General features: G+C 44.9%; 14 protein-coding genes across 14 annotated transcripts; 3 read left to right on the top strand and 11 right to left on the bottom strand.

Moving 5' to 3' along the window:
- Positions 1–36: 36 nt before the first annotated feature.
- SAMD00019534_108670 (hypothetical protein) lies at positions 37–901 on the bottom strand (the record flags this gene model as incomplete). Its single annotated transcript, XM_012893896.1, has 3 exons — positions 37–199; positions 347–638; positions 700–901. 3 exons carry the CDS (start codon positions 899–901, stop codon positions 37–39), a joined length of 657 nt encoding a protein of 218 aa, XP_012749350.1.
- A 405-nt stretch (positions 902–1,306) lies between these two features.
- On the bottom strand, positions 1,307–1,772 carry SAMD00019534_108660 (hypothetical protein; the record flags this gene model as incomplete). The annotated part of the gene is made up of 2 exons (XM_012893895.1): positions 1,307–1,588; positions 1,722–1,772. 2 exons carry the CDS (start codon positions 1,770–1,772, stop codon positions 1,307–1,309), a joined length of 333 nt encoding a protein of 110 aa, XP_012749349.1.
- Positions 1,773–3,006: 1,234 nt separating this feature from the next.
- Positions 3,007–4,581, top strand: SAMD00019534_108650 (hypothetical protein; the record flags this gene model as incomplete). Its single annotated transcript, XM_012893894.1, has 1 exon — positions 3,007–4,581. A coding segment is annotated over one exon (1,575 nt), but the record flags the coding sequence as incomplete, so codon positions are not given.
- Positions 4,582–4,934: 353 nt separating this feature from the next.
- Positions 4,935–6,482, top strand: SAMD00019534_108640 (hypothetical protein; the record flags this gene model as incomplete). Its single annotated transcript, XM_012893893.1, has 2 exons — positions 4,935–4,995; positions 5,077–6,482. The coding sequence occupies 2 exons, from the start codon at positions 4,935–4,937 to the stop codon at positions 6,480–6,482; spliced, it is 1,467 nt and encodes a 488-aa protein (XP_012749347.1).
- Positions 6,483–6,585: 103 nt separating this feature from the next.
- SAMD00019534_108630 (hypothetical protein) lies at positions 6,586–7,876 on the bottom strand (the record flags this gene model as incomplete). The annotated part of the gene is made up of 4 exons (XM_012893892.1): positions 6,586–6,777; positions 6,863–6,928; positions 6,992–7,350; positions 7,423–7,876. 4 exons carry the CDS (start codon positions 7,874–7,876, stop codon positions 6,586–6,588), a joined length of 1,071 nt encoding a protein of 356 aa, XP_012749346.1.
- A 229-nt stretch (positions 7,877–8,105) lies between these two features.
- SAMD00019534_108620 (hypothetical protein) lies at positions 8,106–9,028 on the bottom strand (the record flags this gene model as incomplete). Its single annotated transcript, XM_012893891.1, has 2 exons — positions 8,106–8,521; positions 8,602–9,028. Coding segments are annotated over 2 exons (843 nt in total), but the record flags the coding sequence as incomplete, so codon positions are not given.
- Positions 9,029–9,801: 773 nt separating this feature from the next.
- Positions 9,802–10,492, bottom strand: SAMD00019534_108610 (hypothetical protein; the record flags this gene model as incomplete). Its single annotated transcript, XM_012893890.1, has 3 exons — positions 9,802–10,062; positions 10,172–10,303; positions 10,412–10,492. Coding segments are annotated over 3 exons (474 nt in total), but the record flags the coding sequence as incomplete, so codon positions are not given.
- A 219-nt stretch (positions 10,493–10,711) lies between these two features.
- On the bottom strand, positions 10,712–12,177 carry SAMD00019534_108600 (hypothetical protein; the record flags this gene model as incomplete). The annotated part of the gene is made up of 3 exons (XM_012893889.1): positions 10,712–10,777; positions 10,859–11,536; positions 11,785–12,177. The coding sequence occupies 3 exons, from the start codon at positions 12,175–12,177 to the stop codon at positions 10,712–10,714; spliced, it is 1,137 nt and encodes a 378-aa protein (XP_012749343.1).
- Positions 12,178–12,653: 476 nt separating this feature from the next.
- On the top strand, positions 12,654–13,901 carry SAMD00019534_108590 (hypothetical protein; the record flags this gene model as incomplete). Its single annotated transcript, XM_012893888.1, has 2 exons — positions 12,654–12,943; positions 13,013–13,901. Coding segments are annotated over 2 exons (1,179 nt in total), but the record flags the coding sequence as incomplete, so codon positions are not given.
- A 150-nt stretch (positions 13,902–14,051) lies between these two features.
- On the bottom strand, positions 14,052–17,192 carry SAMD00019534_108580 (hypothetical protein; the record flags this gene model as incomplete). The annotated part of the gene is made up of 2 exons (XM_012893887.1): positions 14,052–14,339; positions 14,418–17,192. The coding sequence occupies 2 exons, from the start codon at positions 17,190–17,192 to the stop codon at positions 14,052–14,054; spliced, it is 3,063 nt and encodes a 1,020-aa protein (XP_012749341.1).
- Positions 17,193–17,548: 356 nt separating this feature from the next.
- On the bottom strand, positions 17,549–20,443 carry SAMD00019534_108570 (hypothetical protein; the record flags this gene model as incomplete). The annotated part of the gene is made up of 2 exons (XM_012893886.1): positions 17,549–18,471; positions 18,541–20,443. 2 exons carry the CDS (start codon positions 20,441–20,443, stop codon positions 17,549–17,551), a joined length of 2,826 nt encoding a protein of 941 aa, XP_012749340.1.
- Positions 20,444–20,666: 223 nt separating this feature from the next.
- On the bottom strand, positions 20,667–22,234 carry SAMD00019534_108560 (hypothetical protein; the record flags this gene model as incomplete). Its single annotated transcript, XM_012893885.1, has 2 exons — positions 20,667–22,103; positions 22,205–22,234. The coding sequence occupies 2 exons, from the start codon at positions 22,232–22,234 to the stop codon at positions 20,667–20,669; spliced, it is 1,467 nt and encodes a 488-aa protein (XP_012749339.1).
- A 126-nt stretch (positions 22,235–22,360) lies between these two features.
- On the bottom strand, positions 22,361–23,209 carry SAMD00019534_108550 (hypothetical protein; the record flags this gene model as incomplete). The annotated part of the gene is made up of 1 exon (XM_012893884.1): positions 22,361–23,209. One exon carries the CDS (start codon positions 23,207–23,209, stop codon positions 22,361–22,363), a length of 849 nt encoding a protein of 282 aa, XP_012749338.1.
- A 1,102-nt stretch (positions 23,210–24,311) lies between these two features.
- SAMD00019534_108540 (hypothetical protein) lies at positions 24,312–25,252 on the bottom strand (the record flags this gene model as incomplete). The annotated part of the gene is made up of 3 exons (XM_012893883.1): positions 24,312–24,363; positions 24,460–25,129; positions 25,201–25,252. The coding sequence occupies 3 exons, from the start codon at positions 25,250–25,252 to the stop codon at positions 24,312–24,314; spliced, it is 774 nt and encodes a 257-aa protein (XP_012749337.1).

Here is a 25,252-nt window from a genome sequence, read left to right as displayed (position 1 = left end):
ATACACCTTGTACATTCATTCGCGTTGTTCATTCGTTCATTCGTTCGACTCAATATGTTGATGCTCTGGACATAACTTCTTTAGCCGCAGCCAGAACTCTTCGGTTGGCTTCTCTTCATGGTCACTGGCTGGACATGTGTCAGCATCACTTAGGTATCCAATGAAGTATTGATGCAACTTCTTGAATGCCATATCCGTCCTATGATATATCTCAAAGTAGTATGAGCAATCCACTCCTCTTCCATTCATTATTGAGTCTCCTCCAGGGTGTAGTGGTATCCATCTTTAGCCGTGTTAGTTAGCAATGTGACTGGTAGAGGGAGGCTCGCGAGTTGGTAGAACTTACTTTGTAACATCGTATACACATCGATTGATTACTAACCAGAGGTCATCTTCGGATTGATGTTGTAATACTTCATTGAGTGATATGCGTCTGTTGTACTTGGACTCTAGTTGAGCAATGTATGATTGTAGTTGTGATTGGTACTCCTTGATATCCAAGTCCTTTGTACACTCTAGTAATGATCTCAAGTGTTCCAAGTCATTGTTGCCACCAAAGCTGAAGCTCACCTCCTTCTCCTCCACAGATGTTCCATCATCCAAACGATGTTCCAAGTACCAATCAACATAGTCCAGTACTAAGTCATTAGGTTAGGTTCACTCATTCATTCATTCATTCATACATGGTTGTGTACATACTACTATCAATGTAATCTACGGTTATGTTGATGCGATAGGTTGGTGATGTTGCTTCACTGTCGTCGTCTTGGGCATCGACTTGGTCGGCAGCAGCATTGTTGTTGGCGATGTCCAATGGCTGTAGACTACCAATGACGTCGAGCACTCTGTTGCAACACTCTACTTCCTCGCCATCCAATGTTTGCAAGACGATGTCATCCATCACTTATAAGCTCACTCGTTCGCGATCATTATCACAATCAGCCAATGAATCCAACCGAGCAACAACACCAAACACACTCGCTCATCATGATCAGATGACTTCCCTTTCTGGTCCTCTCAAGGTTTTGCGCAACTTCAAAATTGCTCGCGAAGACCTTCCAGTTTCTTTCCTTGCCTTGTATAGGTCATGTGAAGCGAGATGAGGGCAGAGGAAGGATGAAGATGCATGTCTAATGGAAGTTGAATATAAACAGTGTTGAGATGCCTTTATGTGGCGCTACACAGGATACTTTATTGAGCAAGGCAAGCACAGGCAAGCAATCAATCAATCAAGCAACTGGTCAGGTGTCTTGAGGCAAGAGGTGTGTTGTTGTTGTTACGTTTAGATTGACCTGAACTAAATAGTTTAAGCCATGAAGATACCGGATGGCTTCTCACCCTTGGTCTGGAGCTGACGGGTCTGTTGGGTGATGGCACAGAGGGTGCAGTAGAGGTTGGCCAAGATGTTGATGCAGATGTTCTCATCGATTCCGTGCTTCTCGGTGATCTGATGTCTGACGTGGCAAGCAACGCATGGGAAGAAGCAGCAAGTCAGCAAACAATCAGTGGCGTCACATTGACGACCCTGAACGGTAGCTCTCTGTTGCATCAACTGCAATTGTGGCCACAACCATGACACACAGCAGACCTATAAATTATTAAATAATAAATAATATATAATCAAGTTCATGGAATTATGATTGATTGTTTGTTTGATTGATTGATTGATGGTTAATAACTATGATTGAATAATTGATATCATATGATTGATTGGTACTTACGTGAGTGTCCTCACAGCATGAGCAGAATCCGTGTTCCCAGTTTCCAGACATTGTATATGATTGTTTATGTGAAGTGAAGAGAGATAATAATATATGTTATATTTATAACTTGGCTAATATTATTTGGTGATATTCCAAAATGAACTCAATGCAGAGTGTGTGAGGAGGGAGATACCTTGCTTGGTCAGTCAGGTGTGACAAAGGCGCCAGAGAGTGTTGTTGTTGTTGAGTGAGGGCTAGCTGACAGATTGATATGGGGGTAAATCAGTCTTTCATCAATCATCCAAAGTTGCTGAGCTCAGCAATATCATGCTCCCTCATCAACACACCTTACTATGACCACCCTACAACTACATCATACATTTCAATCAATCAAACATTCATACACACACACATACTTGACTTGCCGACACCAACTCAACATAACTCTCACACACACTCACACACACCCCATTACAATCACAGATCATCAAATGAACAAAAGAAAAAAAAAATATGATTATAAATAGAAATTCAAACAAAGTGGACGCAACAGGTCCTCGTCACCCCATCACACACCGGTTGATCTCTTCAATCAAAAGATATTTGGACGATCTTTGCACCAAAGGTCATGCCTAAACTGTATTTTTTTATTAGAATTGTATTATTAATAATGTCAAGAAGTGACCTGACTTTTTGGGCGTGGCGTGCCCACAAGTTGGTGTTGAGGGAACTTTGGACCTGGTTAGTCTCAAGTCTCGAGAAGGATAGGAGAATGGACTAACTCACGTGACAAGATTGGTGAGCTGTCATGCCACGACTTTGAGTCAACTCAGGTCGATGTTGTATTCGTCATCCAAATGTTGGGTATCATACACATACTTGTCCATACCTTATATCATTGTTGTCTCTTTCCTTGTCTCGCGTAGTAGTCCACGATCTCTGGACTTGTCTTTGCAAGACTTTCGAAACCATGAACACAGTCTAACATGTAACTTTATTGGCTTCTTCTTCTCCTTCTCCTTCTTTGTCTTCTTGGCTTCACCGACATGATGTCTCTATCCGACTTGCAAATCAATCAATTACAACACTTGATCAATCAATCAATCAACAACCAAAGTCCCCAATAATGATCGAATGGGTAAATTCAATGTGTCATCTTGTTGGGGACAACAGGCACATCTTGAGATGTTGCCATCAACTCAAATCCCAAAGTTTGGATAGCCTTGAATGAACAATGAGAGAGATAGACTCTGAATCATGTTGTAAATGTAACTCACACACATTCTTTCATTCATTCGTTCATTTGAATGCCTTGTGCATCATTGTAATAGTATTATTTGTATCTTTAACAAGAACATCAATGTCAATGACAATGACACCATCTCTTGCAATCATTGGTGGAGGCTTTAGTGGACTGTGTGCAGCAAAGTCAGCGATAGAGAATGGATTAAGACCTGAACTCTTTGAGAAACAGAGTAGTATAGGTGGACTGTGGAGACCACAGACTGGTACAATGTGGCAATCTCTAAGAACCAACTTGTCTCAGTATACTTGTATGTTCTCTGACTTCCCCTTCAGCGTCGCCGACAACTTCCCCAGCCATACACAAGTCTACGAGTACCTCAAACAATACGTCGAAGCATTCAAACTAGAGCACAACGCATTGTTACACTTCAATCATATCATTACACGTGTGTCACGCGAGGAAGATGGCAAGTGGCGAGTGACATGGACATCCCCAGAGGGCGACGGCAGCAAGGTGTTTGACAATATTATCATATCATCTGGCTTCTTCTCCGAGCCAGTCAACCAAAAGATACCTCAAGAGCAGCCTGTCGGCACACCAGAGATACCAACTATACACTCGTCGGCTTATCGCAACCCTGCAGACTACAAGGGCAAGGTGGTGGCGGTCATTGGTGCAGGCTACAGTGGCACAGAGATCGCTTCAGACTTGGCCAAACACGGTGTTGAGGTGGTGGTTGTCGCGCGTAGGAAGGAGTATATCCTGCCACGATACGCCAATGAGGATGGCAAGCATGTGCCCGTCGACACGACTATGTTCTCTCGCGTCAAGGCCTTGAGAAAGCTCGACCCAGAGGTTCGCGCCAGATGGTTCGACTCGATGAACAAGACGCGACAGTCGACCGTTGACAGCATCAGTGTGGACAACCCCGAGAACCCATATGTGGCCATCTCCGACGACTATGTCCAGCAAGTTAAAGACAATAAGATCAAGTTCTATCATGGACAGCCTTCAAGGATAGTCAACGACCAACTCTATTATATCAAGGTGGGCAAGGATGCTGAGGAGAAGGAGTCAATCAAGATTGATCAAGTTATACTGTGTTCCGGATTCACAGTGAATCTAAAGTATCTTGATCAAGAGATACTTGATGCCATACATTATGATCCATCAATCACTTTCCAACCAATGCTACTTCACAAAGCAGTGTTCTGTCAATCAATGCCAGGTATTGCCTTTGTTGGAATGTATCGTGGACCCTATCTACCTGTAGTTGAATTGCAAGCTAGATGGGCCACTGGAGTGTTTGCCAACAAGTACCAGGCACCGGCACATGCAGCCATGGCAGAGGGCATTCAATCAGAGTCAGAGATCAGGAATAGGAAGCCACCCACACAATTCCCAAGGATGTACGTACCATACTCTGAGGATTTGGCCAAGGAGATGAACATTGCACCAGACCTCGAGTATTACAAATCAAACAATGAACCACTGTACAAGATGTTGAATGAAGGATTCTTCCTTGGAGCATCGTATCGACTTTCAGACAACCAAGATCCAGTCAAAGCAGCTGCGGCCAAAGAGTTCATCATGAGAATATCAACCAAGCCGTATGCCATGGATATCCAGCCCGATGACCAACCAATCCATTCATAACATACATGTATAATTAATTAACTCTACCCCTTTTGGGGATGTCCATCATTTAACTTCAAGAATGAGTGTGTGTGAGTGTGTGAGTGTGGGTGCGGAGTAAGTCCCAAAAAAGGACATTGTTGTCCTTTCATCTTCATTCACAGTGTTTGTAGTTGTAATAACAAATACATATTATTACTACAGCAATGAATTATCAATCTACAACAATCATCAAAACAACATAGTATTCAATCAATCTATCATTCATTCAATCAATCACAATATCAATCAATCATATTAATAATAGAATGTCTCATCGCTCAGATGTTATTAGTAAATTACCAAACTTGATGATTGCAGAGATATGTAATCATTGTGGACATGTTGGTACACTTTGCCTTGCACTCACAAGTAAAAGATTGTTTATTGCAATCTTAAGACATGAACAGGTGAATGGTATAACATGGAGATCACTATCATTCTTGAAATCAGATACATTGCCCAGGACATTATATTTTGGATCATCCAAGTTTAAGAAATCATCAATACCAAAGACTGTCACATATGTAGTCGTCTCTGAATACTCTCAGAAGTGTATCAGAGAAAATTCATTCAGGAGCAGTGTCACATCAATTCGGTTCAATGGTGATTTCCATCTCGGTGACGATACCGATGTCCTGCCACCAAAGCTTCAGATCCTTGATGTGGCCGGCACAATGACAATCCGTCATCGAATGCTCCCACCTACCTTGACATCATTGAAGATGACGGGAACGCAAAACAACATGCCAATCAAGGTTGGCACGTTCCCAGAAGGCTTGCTCGAGCTGTCCTTTAGCATTTCAGAGCTGAAGCCAGGACTCCTCCCAGAGTCACTTCAATCATTGACCTTTGGCTCACTGTTCAATCAAGAGATCGCGCCAGGACTACTCCCACCATCGCTCACTTTGTTGAGTCTGGGCTCGATGTTTAACCAAGAGATTGCCGTTGGAGTGCTGCCTGCATCGCTCACCTCTCTATCCTTTGGTGCTTTGTTCAACAAGCCTCTCATCAATCAAGAAGGTGTCTCTATCCTCCCACAGCATCTGACATCCCTATCATTTGTATCATATAATCATCCACTACCCGCACTTCCTGCATCAATGACCAATCTGGATCTTGGAAATAAGTTCAAGCATCCAATGGAGGTTCCTCAGTCTCTTACATCACTTGCACTGGGTCCAGTCATGTACGACCATGCCTTGATACTTCCAACATCGTTGACATCCTTGAAGTTCACTCAAGAGTTTAACAAGAAGGTGACCATAGGATCGCTCCCTCAATCACTCACCTCTGTTTTATTTGGTGACAAGTTCAACGAACCAATCCTACCTGGATCACTCCCCAACTCCATCACTCACTTGACCTTTGGGCATTCGTTTTATCCTGTCATCTTTCAGGATGGAGCATTGCCAGCCTCCCTTACCTCATTAATAATCGAGTCTTCCCGGATTGACCACAATATGGAGCTTCCCGATCAAATCAAACATCTAAGTGTGCCTTACTTCATACCAAAGAAGTGCCTGCCCAGGGGTCTGAAGAACTTGACCATCACATTGGCCCACACGCCCATCGGTACGTTGAAGACTGTACACTTGGATTCGCTGGCCATCCAGATCAAGACCAGAGAGTTCAGCCTTGCCCTGTGGTTGTATCGTCGCTTGAATGCCAAGATTCCCAATGTGGGTACCTACCGCTTCCAGCACAAACGTGAGCACTTTGCCGACTTTACCAGGATTGGAAACGACTGGCTGTTGCTAACCTTCAAGTGGGGCGGTGTCCGTACATTTGGATTCCACTTCTTTGTTGAGGAGCCAATACCCAAGAAGTCCTACTACTCTGGAGGTTATTATTATTAATTATTAATTAAAATGTATGTACATATATCGGTTGATTTATTTGATTGACTTTGTTTGATTGATTGTTTGACTTTGAGTGAATGAGTGGAATGGTTCCAGTCCATTACTCTGCAAAGACAGAGGTTGAGAGATTGAGGAAGAACTTCATAAGACTTAATTGAGTGACGGATGAAACTGGCTTCATTTGGGAGTCGACGATCCAGAGTATTGGAGCATCATTCTCCACAAACTTCCTGATTGTTGATCGCAGTGTAGATGATGGACTGATCAAGTTGAGTTGTGTCTCGTCTGAAACCTATATTGATTGATTGATTGGTTGAGTCAGTGAGTGAGTATGTGTTATGCCAAGGTTGTGGACGATCGGACGGTCATTGACATACATCTTGTAACTTGATAAACTTGGACACTGGCTCATAGCATCGGTTGAAAGTGTATATTGACAGTTTCTAAAGTTGATGATAGTGTTAGCTTGCAACCTGCGCTTTTGCATGACAGGGATGGATACTCACTCTAAGGTCAGCTGCACTGAAGCATCCAATTAGTGCGCCATCTTGGTTGACGATGGCCAACTCGGATACACCCTCGTTGTTAAGTTTGTTGATGGCGTCAATTACAAGAGAGGACGAGTCAATCGTGCACACAGACTTGGATAGCAAGTTGAGTGAGGTGATTGAGTTGTTGGACCTGTTCCCCAGGGCCTCCATATTCTCATAGATGAACTTGATCACATTTAATCTAGACACAATGTCCACCACGATGGTCTCATTGGACATGATGGCCACCTGTGGTACTCTCTGTGTCATGATGTGAATCAACAATTGGATTGGCGAGTTGACATACAGTGGCAAGAATGGCTCACGGTTATACTCTGATTGATCATTGATTGCATGATTAGTGATTGAGTGATTGACGCGATTGACGTTTTTGACGTTCAACATACTTAGGACTTCGGCGACAGAGGTGTTGGGCGCAACCTCGGATGGGACGTGCGCGCCAAGGTATGAACATACATCGACGATGTTCAACATGCCAATGTAGCGCTTGTTTTGAAGGTCGACGATTGGTAGTGATACAACATTCGACTCATTCATTCGCATGAGTGCATAGTCCAATGTGGCAGTGCTGTCAATCGTAATGACATGATGTGTATCATGTCCCAAGATATACTCGATATGTGTATTCTGTAGCAAGTCGACCAGGAGATTGCCGGCGACCGATAAGTCTGTAGTCGAGTCTCTCAACTTTGATCGTTGTTTGTTCTGTTGAAGTGAGCCAGGCTGTTGCGATAACTCGCGGTATTGTTCCTCCTCCTGATTAGTCGCATGAATGATCCAGTATATGAATGCGCCAGCGCCAGCGCCGGCCAAGACCTTCATTATATTTCCACTATTCATACTTGTATCTGTATCTGTACCTATATATGTATCTTTATCTGTTTATTATTACAATGATGTTCGTTCAATCAATTTGAAAGGGAGTGATCATCACCCCCCTTCCCCACTCCCCATCACATGTTTTAGATCTCATGATCTGGTTGACCGATGCATATATATGTGGGGGAAATAAATAATAAGATAGGACCTCGTGAATAGGATGAGGCCCTATACCATGCAGGGATGGTGTTTATTGAGCTGGAACTCCGTATGGGTTTGGAGCAAACTCGTTGTATGGACGCTCGATGAGGGCGACCTTCTCGGAGAGGATGTATCTCCAGACCAGACCGGCAGCGACACCACCGGCAATTGGTGCAGCCCAGTACAACCAATGGTAGTGCCATGTTCCCGAGAGCACCGCGGGTCCGAATGAACGGGCTGGGTTCAATGAGCCTCCAGTCCATGGGTTAAGCATGGCAACACCGACGTAGACGGCACAACCGATGGCCAATGGAGCGAAACGGCTCAGTCTAGAGTCCCACTCGTTGTACACGGACAAACTCAGCACGACGAAGCAGAGCAAGGCAGTGGCCATGAACTCGAGGAAGAAAGCACGGGCAATGCTGATCACTGGGTTGATTGTTGTTGCGCCCAAGTTTCCTTCGTCTAAAGTTTGATTATGTGAGGGTGGAAGTTAGTCAATCATGTTTGATTGATTGAATGAATGAATGAAGATGGACACTTACATCTGTATGGAACAGCGGCAGCCATGAGGGAGGCACCGGCGAGAGCACCAGCAGATTGCATGATAATGAAGAGGAGACCGTTGAGGAGACCCATACGTGAGGTAGTGATGAGGGAACATGTGACGGCTGGGTTCAGCTGACATCCAGACACACCACTGGAGAACCAAATGATGGTGGCAAGGGCAAAGGCTTGGATAAAGGCAATGAGGACGATACGTGCGACGGGGTCGGCCGTGAAGAAGTTGGCCGTGATGACTGAACCAGACACCATGAACACGAAGAAGGCCACACCAAAGAACTCGGCCATGCATTGACGAAGGAACTGACGTTGCTTGGTCTCTGCCAACTGGATAATCATCTTGTTCTTATCCAAGTTGTTGTATTGTGTAATTAATGGGAATATTGCCATTTTTTGGATTGTTTGATTGATTGAAGTGTTAGCTTCAAGTCTTCTTCCTTTCTTTAAAGTAAGTTTGTTGTTCTTTTGTTCAAATACTAATACACCTTAACTAAAGGGGAATAATTATAATAATAATAATAATAATAGTAAAGTAGTAATAGTATAATAATAATGGTAGAAGTTGGAATGTGTCTAATGTAATGAATAGTGGATTGGACTGGATTGGACTGGACTGGACTGGACTGGACTGGACTAGATGTTGGATGGATGATTAGAATGGGGTAGGGTTGGCAATTTGTGTTTCCGATGGTATATGACTGACTGTCCACCATAGCCATAATTAAGATGTCGATTAGTCAATGTGTGTCATTCAAGGATTACGAATATCTAACTCTATCATACTTCCATATCGTGATGATGTTCACACACTCGTCTTTCATTGTGTTTATGTGTGAGTGTGAGTGTGAGTGTGTGATGTCAGTCTGACTGACTGCCGACCGGTCGTCAACACTCACACTCACACACACTCACCAATACCAACACATATCATATCAGGATATGTGTGTGTATATAACTCTATTCTATCTGTATCTGTATTGTATCTGTATGTGTCGTCATCGATCATCGTCATTGTATCCATCCATCCATCCACACATTCACACACATTCTGTCATTGCTAATACGTGTATTCCTCCATCCACACTTTAAATCGCGGACTTAGTATCCATCCATGCCATGTCTTTGTACCTATATTGTTCGTACGTTCTTTGAAGTAGTCGACTCTGTCATTATTGATTTTATTTCTTCAGTTGCTGTTGCTGCTGTTGCTGCTGTTGCTGTCGTACCAGTGAAATCTTTTGTTGAGCCACCTGCATGATCTGATCCATTTGACCACGCTTGACATTGATTGCCTGCTGCACCTTGTTGATCTGATCCTGTATCATCTGTACCTTACGATTGGTGAATTGCTGACCCTGGTCCAATCCCATTTCTACAAAGTACTGTGTTCCAATATCTACTAATACCTTCTCTTTGCAGTTCACCTTGCCTGGCAAGTATAACTAATATCGATATGATTGATTGATTGAGAGTCAGAGCTTGTTTGTTGTCATATCACATGATTGAGTGATTGAGTGATTGAGTGATTGAATATGATATGATGATACATACAGATGATGTAAGTGGAACGAGTATCTCCTTTCCTTCTGCACCTGTCAAACCTTGAATAGCTTCCTTTGCCTCTAGATACTTCTCAGCAGCATGTTTCAGTGATGTGATTGACTCTGACAATGATTGTATATCCTATTATTATCGAGTAGTAGTATAGTGAATATGCGTCAGTACATAATCGTCATCATCGTCATCATTATATCTCTTTCTATCTGTGTTGTCATTCATTCGTTAACATACTCCCTCGACCTGTTCCTTCACCATCTGCAATTGCTCTAGTGACAGAGATGCCAAGTTTGTTTGTTGTTCAGACATATCTGTTCTTTATGTATAGTTGTATAATATATATGTTTGTTTGATTCGTATAAGTATGAATACTTTATCTTATCTCTCTTTGATTCGACTTCAAACTCTGCATGGTTGTTTAGTCGATCAAAAATGTGCGAGGGTAAGTGTGTGAGGGTATGTCTGCGAGGGTATGTCTGTGAGGGAAAGGACATGGACACATTGAATAATGATCTTTGAGACATTAATTGTTGTTTATTTCTTGTTCTTCTTCTGGATGAAGTCATCAGCACTCAGTGATTCAGTCTCCTTCCTCTTCTTCTGTTTTGATTGATTGATGGGAGATGGGTCAGTGATTGTTCAAATGATGATGATTGATAACCAGGAGTCTATAATACTTACATTGCCTAAACTTGATTTGATCTTTTGAAGCGACTCTGATGTGTTGGTGAACTGTGATTCGGACGAACCATCGTTGGATGACTTGGACTTCTCGGCTGGCGCAACAAATGCCTTGGCACGCTCTTCTTGACGTTTGGCCAAGTTTCCAGCCTGCTTGGCCTCGCGCTCCAACCTCAACTTCTCGGCCTTCTTGGCCGACGACAGGAAGTACTCTCCAGAGGCCATCTCGATATCGATCTTTCTTGGCATCTGGTCCGGTGCGAATGGCGCCGCGTTCTTGTCCTTCTTCTTCTTGGCGATGGGCGCCTTCTTGGAGGGCGCATTCGTCTTTTTGAACTTGGGCAGGAAGCGCTCCCACGACTCGTTCTTGAGCGAATCGTCCTTCATCAGCTCGCGCTTAATCATCAGCTCCTTGATGTTATAGATGGGATGTATGTTCTTCATGCAGTCCTCGACGATCTTTCGCACCTGAAGCAGGCCGTTCCATGGGCCGATGGCGGCCACCGTCGTTCCCTGTATCATCACGTAGCACTTTGTCAGCAACTCAATTGACTTGAGTGTGGCTCCATCAGGTCCCAACAATCTCTGTCTTCTCTTTATGAATCTCTCCTTATTCCTCATGTATCCTCCAATCTTGATGATATCACAGTTGTTCTCGTCGTCCATAATCTTGCTTGCCTGTTTTTGATTGATTGATTGATTGATGACCAAGGTTAAGTGAACGAGTTAGCGAGTGATTGGAATAGTTCCAGTGATCGATTGAATGAGTGATTGAGTGAGCGAGAGTGTGATTGATTGATTGATTGAATGAGTGATTGAGTGATCAAGTGGAATAGTTCCAGGACCATGTGATTGAGATGATCGGTTGATTGAATGAGCGAGCGAGATAGTGATTGAATGATTGAATGAATGAATGAATGACTTACATGAATATAGGGTACGGCACGAGAGAGTAGCCTGATGAGATCACGTGCCTTTAGGATAGCAACAGGGTCCCAACACTTTTTGGTGGTGGTGACAGACATGCTTCCTTCCAACAGGTCGATCTTACAGACGATACCATGCTCGCCCAATTGCTTCTCGACCAATGGCCATATCTCTCTCAAGTACTTCTCTTTGTACTTGGGAAACAGTGTAGAGAATGAAGAGTCGTCGTAGAGCACACGCTTTGGCACATCATCTCTGCTCAACGGTACGGCCTTCCAAGGATCCACACCCTCTGGTATCTCTAAATCCTTTCTATCCTTCTTCTTTACAAACTGTTTTGGTTTGTTCTCTGTTGTCGTTGTTGTATTGTCTTGAGTATCTGTATCTGCCATCTTTATATCTATCTATCTGTCTATCTATCACACACTTTATCTCTCTATCTTATCTCAAGCACGTATTTACAATTAACTGTTTTGAAACAAAGTGTCGTTCGTTTTTTTGCAAATGAATGGATGAGTGCTTCATTTTTATTTTTATTTTATAATAATATATAATTAATTAATTAAAGTTATTCGATTATAATTTATTTATCTTAATCATATGATTGTAATTTGTACAACTAAAGGTATTACCATGGTACATTATTACTTCCCCTTTTGGTCATCATTGATGATGTTTGTGTTGATGTTGACAAAGAATGACCAAAAAAAACAAAAACAAGGAAATGGAACGTGTGGGTTTGGAAGATCCAGCCCACTCAAAGAATCATTGGTCTTCAGAGGTTAACATCACAACGTCATATTTTAATCATTCGTTCAATATACATATATACAGATACAGATATAACATTTTTACTTATAAGTACTACATGTTTCCATTGCGTATTGGTAGAGTTTCGAGATTACTATTCAATCGCTTCACAACCACTACATCATTCGTCGCTGCAACTTCATTTGTAATTCCAGCCACTACAACAACATCAACAACTTCAGTCAATCAACCATCTTTGATCAATCTACATCAATTCGATACAACATCACCATTCAACCAAGCTTATCAAATTAGAGCAATGTCATCATATTCACCATCCAAGATTGAGAACGTCATCATCATCGGCTCTGGCCCAGCTGGCCACACTGCCGCTGTCTACGCTGGCAGGTATGTGTCATGTCAAGTTATACATTCGATTGATTGATTGATCACTAATATCAAACAAACTATATATAGAGCCCGTTTGGACCCATTGATGTTCGAGGGATTCATGGCCGGAGGTGTTGCTGCTGGTGGACAGCTGACAACTACTACAGAGATTGAGAACTTCCCAGGTTTCCCAGGTGAGATCAGTGGATCAGAGTTGATGGACCGCATGAGAGAGCAGTCGATCAAGTGTGGCACAAGAATCGAGACAGAGAACATTGTCAAGGTCGACTTGAGCGCTCGCCCATTCAAGGTGTTTATCGAGGGCAATCCGGTGCCCCTGCAGACCAAGACCATCATTCTCGCCACTGGTGCCACAGCCAAGAGAATGAACGTGCCAGGCGAGGATTTGTATTGGAGCAAGGGTATCTCTGCCTGCGCCGTCTGCGACGGTGCCCTGCCAATCTACCGCAACAAGCACTTGGTCGTCGTCGGAGGTGGTGACACTGCCTGCGAGGAGGCCACCTTCCTCACTCATTATGCCAGCAACGTCACACTGTTGGTGCGTCGTGATCAGATGCGTGCCTCAAAGGTCATGCAACAGCGTGTGCTCAACAACCCAAAGATCAAGATCCTTTGGAACACAGAGGTGATCAGTGCACACGGCGACGAGAAGGTGCTCGGCTCGCTGACCATCCAGAACGTCATCTCCAAGGAGCAAACTGTTATCGAGGCTAAGGGCTTGTTCTACGCCATTGGTCACATCCCAAATACCGCTTTCCTCGACGGCCAGCTCACTCTCGACGAGACTGGATACGTCATCACCGCCGGTCACTCCACACGCACCAATGTCGAGGGAGTCTTTGCTTGTGGTGATGTCCAAGACAAGATCTACCGTCAAGCCATCACTGCTGCTGGCACTGGTTGCATGTCTGCCCTCGAGGCCGAGCGTTTCCTCTCCGAGCACGAGGCTGCCCACTAAACTGCCAATCAATCAATCATTGGCTATTCATTCATTCATTCATACTCGCTCACTTTACAGCACTCTATACTTTATTTGTTATTCATTACTCCATCTCTAGGTCATTCACTCATTCATTTCATTCAATATTGGATGGACGTTCCAATCTCAAGGCTTAACTTGATCGGAACCAAACATACATTTCCTCTTGTCCTCGTTGGACATGGAGTTGAAATCATTCCTAAAGATGCGATCGAGTGATAGAACACCGTTGGAGCCAATCCAACAGCATCCGCCTCGCGCATCCTTTGTTCGTTCGTAGTCCTCCTGGCTGGCGGGCGACATCTCCACCAGCATCTTCTTTACATTGCGCAGCACCTGTCGCGGGCTGTCCAGCACGGACCCAGTGCAGTGCAGCCACATCAGTCCATAGTTTGGATCGGCATTTATACACATCTATGATTATGATGGTTGGAGTGGAGTGTGAGTGGAATGATCCCAGAGGGGTGGGGATTCGTCGTCTTGTATACATACTTGTTCAAGTTTGGAGATATCACAGTTGATACCATTCTCCAGGATGTCCAGACGCAGCAGCTCAACGAAGGAGTCGCCAAACTGTGGTGTGAATTGGACGGCAAACTCGAGGAATTGGCGTGCTTGCTCGAGGTCGTTGTTGCCAAGAGCTATCCTGGCACCCTCGCACCAGACCTCGCCAGACTTGGGCACAAACTGAAGTGCCTTGCGGAATACTCGTTGTTGGGCCTCGCGACCCTTGAGCTGCATCAGCTGGATCATGGCCGCCCATATCCTGCCTGCACCACTATGTATCTTGAGAGCGTCCTTGGCCTCATTGATGGCAGCTTCGTAGTTGCCAGCGCGCATCTCCAGAAGCACGGCCTCGAGGAACACCTTCCAGTCGTTGCGTGCTTCGTCTTGGGCCTTCCTCAGGATGCGACGAGACTTGTTGTGATTGCCGGCATACTCCTCAAGGCGCGAGTACTCTAGGAGGACGAGGGGCTTGAGCTTGGCAGGCACCTCGAGTAGCGAGCGAAGCACCAGCTTGCGGGCCACATTGATGTTGTCGGCGTTGAGCTCAGTGCGGCTGCCGCCTAACCACACCTTCCATTGCAGATTCTCGGGACACTGCTCCACGCAGCGGACGTAGGCGGCGCGACTCAGGCTGGCGTTTCGCGAACGCTCCTCAATCTGGGCGGCTTCAAAATAGATCTTCCAGGTGACTTCGCGAGACACGCCTTGGCGGGCACGCTCTACGACATTGCGCGTAGTCTGCAGGAATCCGTGGCTGGTCTTCTCGTAGAGGCGCAGTGCGCTGAACCACAATGGTCCGTACTTGGGGTCCTCTTGCAGGCCACGCTCAATAATGGCAATGGCGCGTTCATACTCCTCGCAACGCTCCTCCAACTTGTAGGCCTCCTGGTAGATGGGACCATACCAGGGAACGTGTTGCATCAGATATTTGAAGATCTTGCGTGCCACATCAACGTTGCCGGCGCGTGCCTCGAGCAAGCCGCCCTCCAGCACTGCACGCCACGTCTTGAATATGGATTGGTCACGCAGATGTGACAGCATTGCACGGGCGCCATCGATGTTGCCCATCTTCTCCTCGTGGCGGATGGCCTTGATAAGCAGACTCTCGTTGAATGGGCTGTACTTGAGGCCCAGCTGTAGGATCTGTTGCGCGCGTTCCAGACGGCCATAGTCCTCCTCCATCTTGGCGTACTCGAGCCAGCCCTGGCTTACGTATGGCTTGGTCTTGGTGATGACACGGTAGAGCTTCCTGGCGAGCTTGAGGTTGTTCTGGCGGTTGGCCAGGTCGGCCAACTCGAGGTATACTCGCCAGTGCACCTTCTCTGAGAGCGACGACAGCGAGTGTGAGGCGTAGGCCATGGCTGCATCCAGACCCTCCTTCTCGCGGATCTTGAACTCCTTGATGAACTGCTTGTACTGTTGTCTCGACTCGGGACTCTCGGAAATCTCGCGTCTCTGGTCGCCAGAGGAGCCACCTTGCTTGTTTGTGCCATTGACATACTCAACTTCGTAGTCGGCTTGGTCGGGCACATAATGGTCGTCGTGTGAGTCTCTTCTTCGGTGTTGTCTCTGTTCGGACTGATCCTGGTGTTGGCGTGGTGGTGCAGGCCTGCTGGTATGGTGTTGAGACTGGAATTGATCGGTCGGGTTCCAGGATGCTTGCATCGATTCGGAGGCGGTGGATGGGATGGACAAGGATGCACGGTCCTTTGAGCCATTGGCAGCTATCAGGTGTTTGGACGAAGCTGATGAGGGATAGAATGGAGCGGCTGATTGATTGAATGGGCGGTTGCTCTTTGTAGTGGTGGTGGGCTCGGGTCGGCTCAGACCATACTGGTGTTGCTGATCGTGGAACATGGATTCGAGCGATGGTTGGTAGTCCATTGTTCGAGTTATTATGGGAGGTTGCGGTTGTTGGTAGTGGGACTGGGACTGTGACTGATGGTGATTTGATCGGTAAATTTGTTGTTGGGATAGCGGATACGATTCGTTGCCCAATGTCATGTGATTGTATGATGACATTGGTTGTTGTGCAGAGGAGAGCAATGGAGTGTTGGTTGGTTTCCAGTAGTCTGTTGACCAAGGTGTCGAGGAGGAGGTGGAGGTGGGGATAGTTGATGTCATATGCTTCGACTGTTGTTGTGGTTGGGCAAATGGCATGGGTTGATCAATTGCACCAAACAATGTGGAGGATGAGGATGAGGAGGAGGTTGGAATTGGAAAGATGCCACCATTCAACACCCTGGTGTTGTTGCTGTTGAGGTTGTTTGTCGTCTTTCCAAATGGATGGTGGTCCACATGATGATCGAGCGTGTGATTGGTCTTGATGAATAGTGAGTTGGGCTGTTGATTTCGCTGGTGGTGTGGACTGTGTTGTTGTTGCTTCTGCAGCATCATGTAGAGACTCTTCATCGAGGGTATACTGTCATCGCTGTCGCTCAGGATTTCCAGGGACTTCTGGAGCAGCTGGGCCTGCTCATTGATCAGTCTGTCATCATCGTAGCTGTCGTCGCCGCCGCCACCCGACTGTTCAAAGTATCGAGATGGGCTCGATGTTGAGTTACTACTATTGTTCATCGTGTGGAACAGTGCTGGATGGTATTGTTGTTGTTGTGGTGGCTGGAGCTGTGGCTGATGCTGTGGCTGGTGTGAGTGATGATGATGATGCGAGGTGAATTGATCAAGATGTTGGCCAAAGAAATTGCCATTCGAATGTATGGTCTGTTGTGGTGGCGGTGTCGTCAGCTGTAGGTGATGCATCGGATGATGCAACGGCTGATGCGCCGCATTCTGGTAATAATGTAGAGATGTTATCATCTCAATTAGGGACGGTTATTTGATTGATTGGTTGATTGGTTGTTTATGGATGGGGTGATAGTGAGATAGAGAGAATTAATAGGGGAGTGTAACAAATATGACTTAATGATAATGATGACAATTGACGTTGAGCTTTTGGATGAGTGTCCATAGGCCTGACCGTTACACACATTCATATTTAACTGGCGCCAACTGTCATCAAATCTATTCAAAAATTTGAATTCAAATTGTTTGAACGATCTAACAAAATGATCATGGGGGAGTGAGGGTTGAAGAATGAACCCTCGCTAAGGTAGGGTTTATTGTTGCATGGAGGTAGTCTCGCCAGAGGCGACTTGTGATTGTGCAGCACTATCCTGCTGTGTGGACGGCTCTTGATGCTCTTGTTGATCCTTCAGTGGATCTTGATCCTGCTGTTGAGTTTGGTTCTGATTCTTCTTGAAGTTCTGTGGAAGTTGATGACGCTGCTCATCATCGCCAACATACTCGCGACAAACATAATGTAGATTGCCAGACTGCGATAGGATCTTGTAGGCACGGTTGAACTCCTTGATGATGGTGGACAGTGGCGCCCTCTTGACGACACGTGCCAGATTGTGCGTCACTTCGAATGGGTCCTCGATCGAGAAGAAGAAGTGGCTCTTCTTCTGGATGGTCTCCCATGTTTTGTCGGACTTGAGCATTGTGTGACCAGTGCGGATGCTAACCACCTCGGTCATGAAGTTAAAGACGCGCGAGTAGTGCTGGAAGAAGCCAAACACCAGCTCGCCCAGCGTCTCCTTGTTGGCGCGGCCAAAACCAACGATCTTCTCCATCTTGTTGTAATATTTACAGTTGTAGCCGTCGACCATGATGTCGGGCATCAGCTCGCCGTACCGCTTGCCATTGATCTCCACCGGTCCGTTGGCCAGCACCTGGAGACAAGGCAGCACGGGTGGGTTACGGCTCTGCAAAAAGTTGATAACCATGTTGATGTAGGCGTAGGAGCTGAGCGTGCCTGTCGATGGCTCGTTGATCTTTCTGCGCTTGGCCCATCGTTTGACCACGTACACCAATGGACGCATCCTCTCGTCGATCGTTGAGTAGTCATATACCAACTTGGTATTATATATCGCCAGTCTATTGTTCAAACAAATGTCGCACGACAAACTCTGCAAGGGGTCCTTGAACTTGACGATGGGTACTCTTGCGCTTGGAATTGCCAATACCTTGGTCAAGCGGTCTAATCAATGATGAATACGTTTGGTTTGTTAGTGGAGTGGTTCCGACCGGCATGTGAGTAATAACATACTTTGTTTCAACATTGCCTCTAGCTTGGCGATGATGGCATCAGAGTCACCTTCACTGTCGTCGACGAGCATGCAGATGTCAATGTCACCTCCTTTGAGTGACATTCCATTGGCTGATGATCCAAAGAGATGCAGAGTGACCTTGGACTTGGTGAATGTCCTGGACACCATGTTCTGCAGGCGGCTCAACAATGCACGACCTCGGTTCTCCTCGCACTTCGACTTTTCAAAGATATCGTAGGCATAGTCGGTCAAATCCTTCAGCTTGTTTGGAGCAGGCGCAGGGAGCAGTGTGCGTGCCTTGGTATACTTCTCCAACTTCTCTTTCAGCGATTCGTCATCCTCCTCGGCGTGATGTTCTTCCTCGTCACCTACTCCAACCTCAGTGCTGTCGTCATTGGACTGCTGCTGTTGCATCTGCTGAGGAAGCATGTTTAAGCCAAGAGAACCCAATCCAAATCCAGTGGACATGTCACCCAAGGTGTGGATGGGGCTGCCAACAGCACCCATTGGTGAGGAGAGCATGTCATTGAATGACAAGCCAGCCATGAAGCTGTTGATCTGATCGTTCATGTTGTTGTTGTTGTTGAGTCCCATTGGCTGTTGCTGTTGTTGTTGTTGCATGTTCATCATCTGCATGTAATGTTGTGGAGAGGGCATCATTGATGGATTGAAGAATGGCATGCCTCCCATGGGTGGCATCTGTCCGTATCCAAAGGGGCTATTCGTTCCGGATGGTCTCATCTGTTGCTGCTGTTGTCCCATCTGACCCATCTGTCCCATCTGACCGAGCTGACCCAACTGACTCATCTGACCCATCTGACCGAGCTGACCAAGTTGACCAAGCTGACCAAGATGTTCGGCTCCCTGTCCCATAGGGGACATCATCTGATGTGGAGGAATCTGTCCGAATGGCTGGGCCATGTTAAAACCCATGTTGGTCGGTGAGGTCGGAGTACGATGAATGGTAGCCTTTTGAAACAGGTCCATAATGTTGGGACTTTGTTGCATGTTCATGTTCATACCGGGAGGACCCATACCGAATTGTTGTTGTTGTGGAGATAGTTGTTGATGCTGTTGCTGTTGTTGATGTTGCTGCATTTGTTGATGTAGTAGTGGATTGGACTGTGGCAGGCCGCCTACTCCACCAAACATATTGCTACCAATAGGTGAGAACAGGGAGAATTGGAACAAGCTACCCTGCTGTTGTGGCTGTTGCTGTTGGTCCATGAATGGCATTGGTCCACCATTGATACTTCCGATACCACCAAAGTCGAATTGATTGTTGTTGTTGTTGTTGTTGCCTACGAATGACGATGGAATGCTTGTGTCAAACATCTGTTGCTGCTGCTGTAGTAGTTGATGTTGTTGTTGTTGTAGTTGAGGTTGAGTCTGATTGGTTACGGGCTGGGGAGTGTCTGGCTGTGTCTGTATGTTGTTTGTTGATGTTGTTGCTGTTGATGTTGTAGTTGTTGATGTTGATTGAGTGACTGGAGGTGGGATATCATCGGTAACCATTTGCTTCTTTGAATGATGTGTCTGTCCTTGTAGTCTACTCTGTGGACCCTGTCCCTGAGCCTGACCCTGTTGCTTTCCTCCACGACCACCACCAGTACCTGCACCTTTGGGACCTGATCTCTTCTTCTCTTGTGTTGCAACAGCTTCGCCTTTGTTATTGTTATTGTTTGTTGGTACATTTGGTGGTGCAACTTGTTGTTGTGCTTGTTTGTTTTCTTTGTTATCCTTGTTATCTTTGTGATGATGATGACCTCGATGAGGTTGTTGATGTTGCTGCTGCTTTGCTGCAGGCTTGTGTGGCGGAGGTTGACCACCGCCTCCAGCACCATGTGGTGCAATGTGAGGTGGAGGTTGTTGAGGTTGTTGTTGTTGTTGTTGTTGAGACATTATGCTATACAACTACTAACTACTTAACCTCTATATCTCACTATATATATATCTTCTTCTTCTTTTGACACGTTAGTTATAACTAAGTTGTCTAACTTTGAACAAACAAATCGAACATCATTCATCTTGGTGTACTTTGAAAAGTGGGGGTGAGGGCAAGGGCAAGGGTTGGGGCAAGGGTAAGGGTTGGTCAAGTTTATTAATACAATACTTGATCAATCAATCATTGAGAGGTGGTGGTCCATGGTATGAGACATGATCCGTATCCACTCCTACTGGCAACTAGATCATTATCAAGTGATAGTTTGGACCATTTCTCAGTGCGAGTGCAGTAGGTCATGTTGGAATCCTTTCCAAAGAGATAGAAGATCGTTCCAGATGATTGATGGTAATGTGAGATGATCTTGCGTGTTACATTATTGGTGTTGTTAATGTATGGTGGAGGAAGTGACAAGAAGTACATCAGCTTGTTGGTGATGGAGAATCGTACAAAGGCTCCAACGAACAACATGTAGAAGTTGTCATTGCCATCGTAGCAAGCTGATATCAATCCTCGATACATCGAGACAGATGAGTGATTGAGTATATAGCTAGTCGAGTTGTCGGACGTGTCAAAGTAGAGAATAGAGCATGGTTCGCCAAAGAAGTATATCCTTTGATTGATGAAGATAGCCAATGGTGATGCATACTCAAAGCTGAACGGTTTGCCTCTGGGTGTGAATACCATTGTGTTGATGTTGATTGAGTATATCTGATATGTCGGAGGAGTGACCTTGTTGTTGATGTTCAACGCCTTCTCTTCAACGATATATATTTGTTCATTGCCATTGTAGCAGGCAGCCTTATAGGCACCAAGTGTCGTAATAAGTGCACGATACGATCTATCTTTGAGTGAGTACATATGACAATAACCTGTTGTGAACCAATATATTACACCACGAGCATATACATAATGTGCATTGGTTTGATTATCAAATGGTATCCAGTTGCTGACTCCAATGCTCTCGGATGTCCACTTTGAGTTAGTCATTGAGAACAACGAGAATGTTGTTCCATTGGCTGAGAAGATATGGTTGACGGGAATATCAACGGCAGGTGTGAGCTTGGCCAATGTGTCGACTACATTCTTCCTAAAGTGATCGAGACTGGCAAGTTGCACGTCCTGGACTACCACTACACTCTTCTCCTCATTCTTGCTCTTCTTTAACCTTTGGGCATGTTGTTGCGCGCATAACAACAAGTCAATGTCAGAGCACTTGGTTGTGAGTTCTTGTTTGTTGTTATCGCCGCCGTTAGCCATCATAGCAGCCATCATGAACTCGCCCATCGATGTGCATGATGATATGTTTGTCACCAACTGTTCTACATCGGCATCGCTTTTGTCGCTGAATGATAATCCACCAACCTTGAGTCTGACCTCGTCTATGATGTCAGATAACAAAGATGCCATGTGACTCTGTTGTTGCTCCAGTTGTGACTTTAGCTTATGCTCCTGTACAACTATTATATCATGCACCTCACTAAAGTGTTGAGAGACCTCCTTACAAGACTGTCCCAACCTCTTGTATGTCTCAACATGATCTTGTGCTGACTGCCACAGATCATTCAATCTTGGATCACTTGACAATTTGGCTGATGATGGTGATTGATCATCCTGTGGCTGTTGTTGTTGTTGTTGTAGATGTTGTAGGTTGTTGATCGTTGACTGTCTTATGTTATCAACGTGATCAGATGAATGTGATTGATGAGTTGGAAACAAACAGTTTGCACATAGTAGCTCACAACATTCATAACATATGAACTCCTTCCTCTTCTTATTATGTTTATCGCATGTATCCATCATATACTGACTTTGTTATATGTATCTCTATTACTTCATTAATGATTTGATTGAATCAAAAAAAATCGATCGATCAATCATTCAGCGATGGTCCACCCAATTGGGATGAGACATGATCCGTATCCACCTCTATCGGCTACTTGATCGCCATCATCTGTTAGTCTGGACCACTCTTCAGTACGAAGGCAGAATGTCATATTCTTATCCGATCCCACTAGATAGAAGATTGTACCAGATGATTGATGATAATGTGATATGATTTTGTCTGGTAGACTGTAGACGTCGACTGGAGGAATAGGCAAGAAGTACATTAGATTGTTGGTGATGGAGAATCGGAAAAAGGCTCCAACGAATAACAGGTAGAAGTTGTCATTGCCATCGTAGCATACTGATAAGAATCTTCTGTACATGTAGAGATTTTTGTGATTCAGGATATAGCCAGTGGAGCTGTCAACAGTGTCAAAGTAGAGAACAGAGCATGGTTCGCCAAAGAAGTATATCTTTTGATTGATCGCGAACGTAAAGGGTGATGCATATTTAAAGTCGAACGGATTACCAATGGCCTCGAACTTCAATGTGTCGATGTTGAATGAGTGGACCTGATATGTACTTGAGTTGTCGTGTTCATTCGATGTCTTCACTTCAACAACATATATTTGATCATTGCCATTGTAGCAGGCAGCCTTGTAGGCATCATGTGTTGTACTCAGCACATGATACGATCTATCCTTGAGTGTGTATATATGACAAATGCCTGTTGTGAACCAATATAATACACCACGAGCATATACATATAATGCATTGGTCTCATTAAAAAATGGTAACCAGCTGTTGTAGCCAATTTTGGACAATGTCCACTTAGAGTCTGTCATTGAGAACAAATAGAATGATTCTCCATTGGCTGAGAAGATGTGATTGGCGGGCATGTCAACGACAGGTGTGAGTTTGGCCAGTGTATCAACTACATTYCTTCCTAAAGTGATCGAGGCTGGCAAGTTGAACGTCTTGGACCACCACTACACTCTTCTCCTCATTCTTGCTCCTCCTTATCCTTTGGGCATGCTGTTGTGCGCATAACAATAAATCAATGTCGGAACACTTKGGCTATGAGGTCTTGATTGGGATCGCCCTCCTTTGCCATCAGGGCCATAATGAACTCCTCCATCGATGTGCATGATGATATGTTTGTTACCAACTGTTCTAAATCGCTGTTGTCACCGAATGATAGTCCACCAATCTTGAGTCTGACCTCGTCTATGATGTCAACAATCAAAGATGCCGTGTGACTCTGTTGTTGCTCAAGTTGTGACTTTAGCTTATGCTCCTGTACAACTATTATATCATGCACCTCACTAAAGTGTTGAGTGACTTCATTACAAGACTGTCCCAACTTCTTGTATGTCTTAACATGTTCTTGTGCTGACTGCCACAAATCATTCAATCTAGGATCACTCGATAGCAACGTGTTTGTTGACATCGTATTCGAGTCTGATGATGATGATTGATCATCCTGTGGCTGTTGTTGCTGTTGTAGAAGTTGCAAGTTGTTTATCGTTGACTGTCTTATGTTATCAACATGATCGAATGAATGTGATCGATGAGCCAACAAACAGTTTGGACATAGTAACTCACAACATTCATAACATATGAACTCCTTATTCTTCTTATTATGTTTATCGCATGTATCCATCATAGACTGGAGTTGGTTGTTTGATTATTATCTTGTCCAGAACAGTAGAATTGATTGATTGATTTAATTTCCCAATGAGGAAACGACACTTGGTTCCAGAGAAATTTCCAAAATCACAAAAACATGTAAAACATATCATGAACCAAAGTTGAACTAATAGACATGCAGAAATGCATGATGATCTTTGATGATAACTTATTTATTTTTGTGATGTGTGGTGTTGTTCATGTTTTGGTTGGTGTTGGTTAGGGGTTGGGGTTTCAAATTAGTGGTTGGACTCATCACATTGTGATGACTGCGCAGACAATGCCGAACCATTGTTGGGTGCTCTTCTCCTTCTAGTTGACGAAATGAAGTACCTCATAAAGGGGGACAGGGACACTCAATCTTCTAATCGGGTGGAGTTGGATATGGTTTGAATGATCTCCCATCAGTGGAACCAAGGTTGCTCTGTTGACTTGATTGATGATGAGAGACAACACTAACCTCTTGGCCTTGTTGTCAAATTGGACACCATCCAAGACCACGCCAATTTGTCTGGGGAAGCAAATGAACACCTCGGACAAAGTGGAGATATCTCCATTCGAGTCTACCCTGTTTGATGGAGCATAGTAGACAAGGGGGTCCAAAGTGTCCACGTACTCAGCCCAGGTGGATCTTCCGGAGTGGACAGACAAGGTGTCGGGCCTATCATTGCGGTATGATTCCAAGTTGATTCGACCACTCTCTGAAAGTCCCGATGCACTGGAGGTGGATCCGTTCAAAAGTTCATCACAAAAGTTCTCCTCTCTCAATCTTTTGTTGTTGTTGTTGTTGTTGTTGATGTTGTTGTTGTTGAGGGTTTGTGAGTATGACGTTGTTGTTGTTGATGTTGAAGTCTCCTCGACAGCGTCTGTGTCTCCGTCGTCTTCAGAGTTGGCGTTGGCTTGGACGTTGGTTGTGGCAGCAGCGTTGTTGGCTGCAACAGTGACGACGTTGGTCTGAGCATTGTTGTTTGCTCCGCCCACTCTGGGATTTGGGACAGCAAAACCACCACTCTTTATCTTTGCCTTCTCAGCATTGATCTTGTTTCTTAAGGTAGAGGAGTTAAACCGGTCACTACCAAACTTGGTCACACAAATTTTGTAGATTTCTCCGGTGGGAGCGTTTGGATTGGCTGGTTGACCAAAATAGGTTAGGGTGGTGAAGTGGTAATTGTTTTAATTTAATTAATTAATTAAAACTTACCTTTGAGAGTGTCAATGATGAAGACGACGTCACTTGAATTGAATACGCCCAT

The sequence above is a fragment of the Acytostelium subglobosum genome, assembly GCF_000787575.1.
Source record: "Acytostelium subglobosum LB1 DNA, scaffold: scaffold29, whole genome shotgun sequence".
In the NCBI taxonomy this organism is placed as follows: Eukaryota; Evosea; class Eumycetozoa; order Acytosteliales; family Acytosteliaceae; genus Acytostelium; species Acytostelium subglobosum.
The sequence above is the reverse complement of the archived record's forward strand: the minus strand, read 5'-3'. Positions and strand labels throughout refer to the sequence as shown.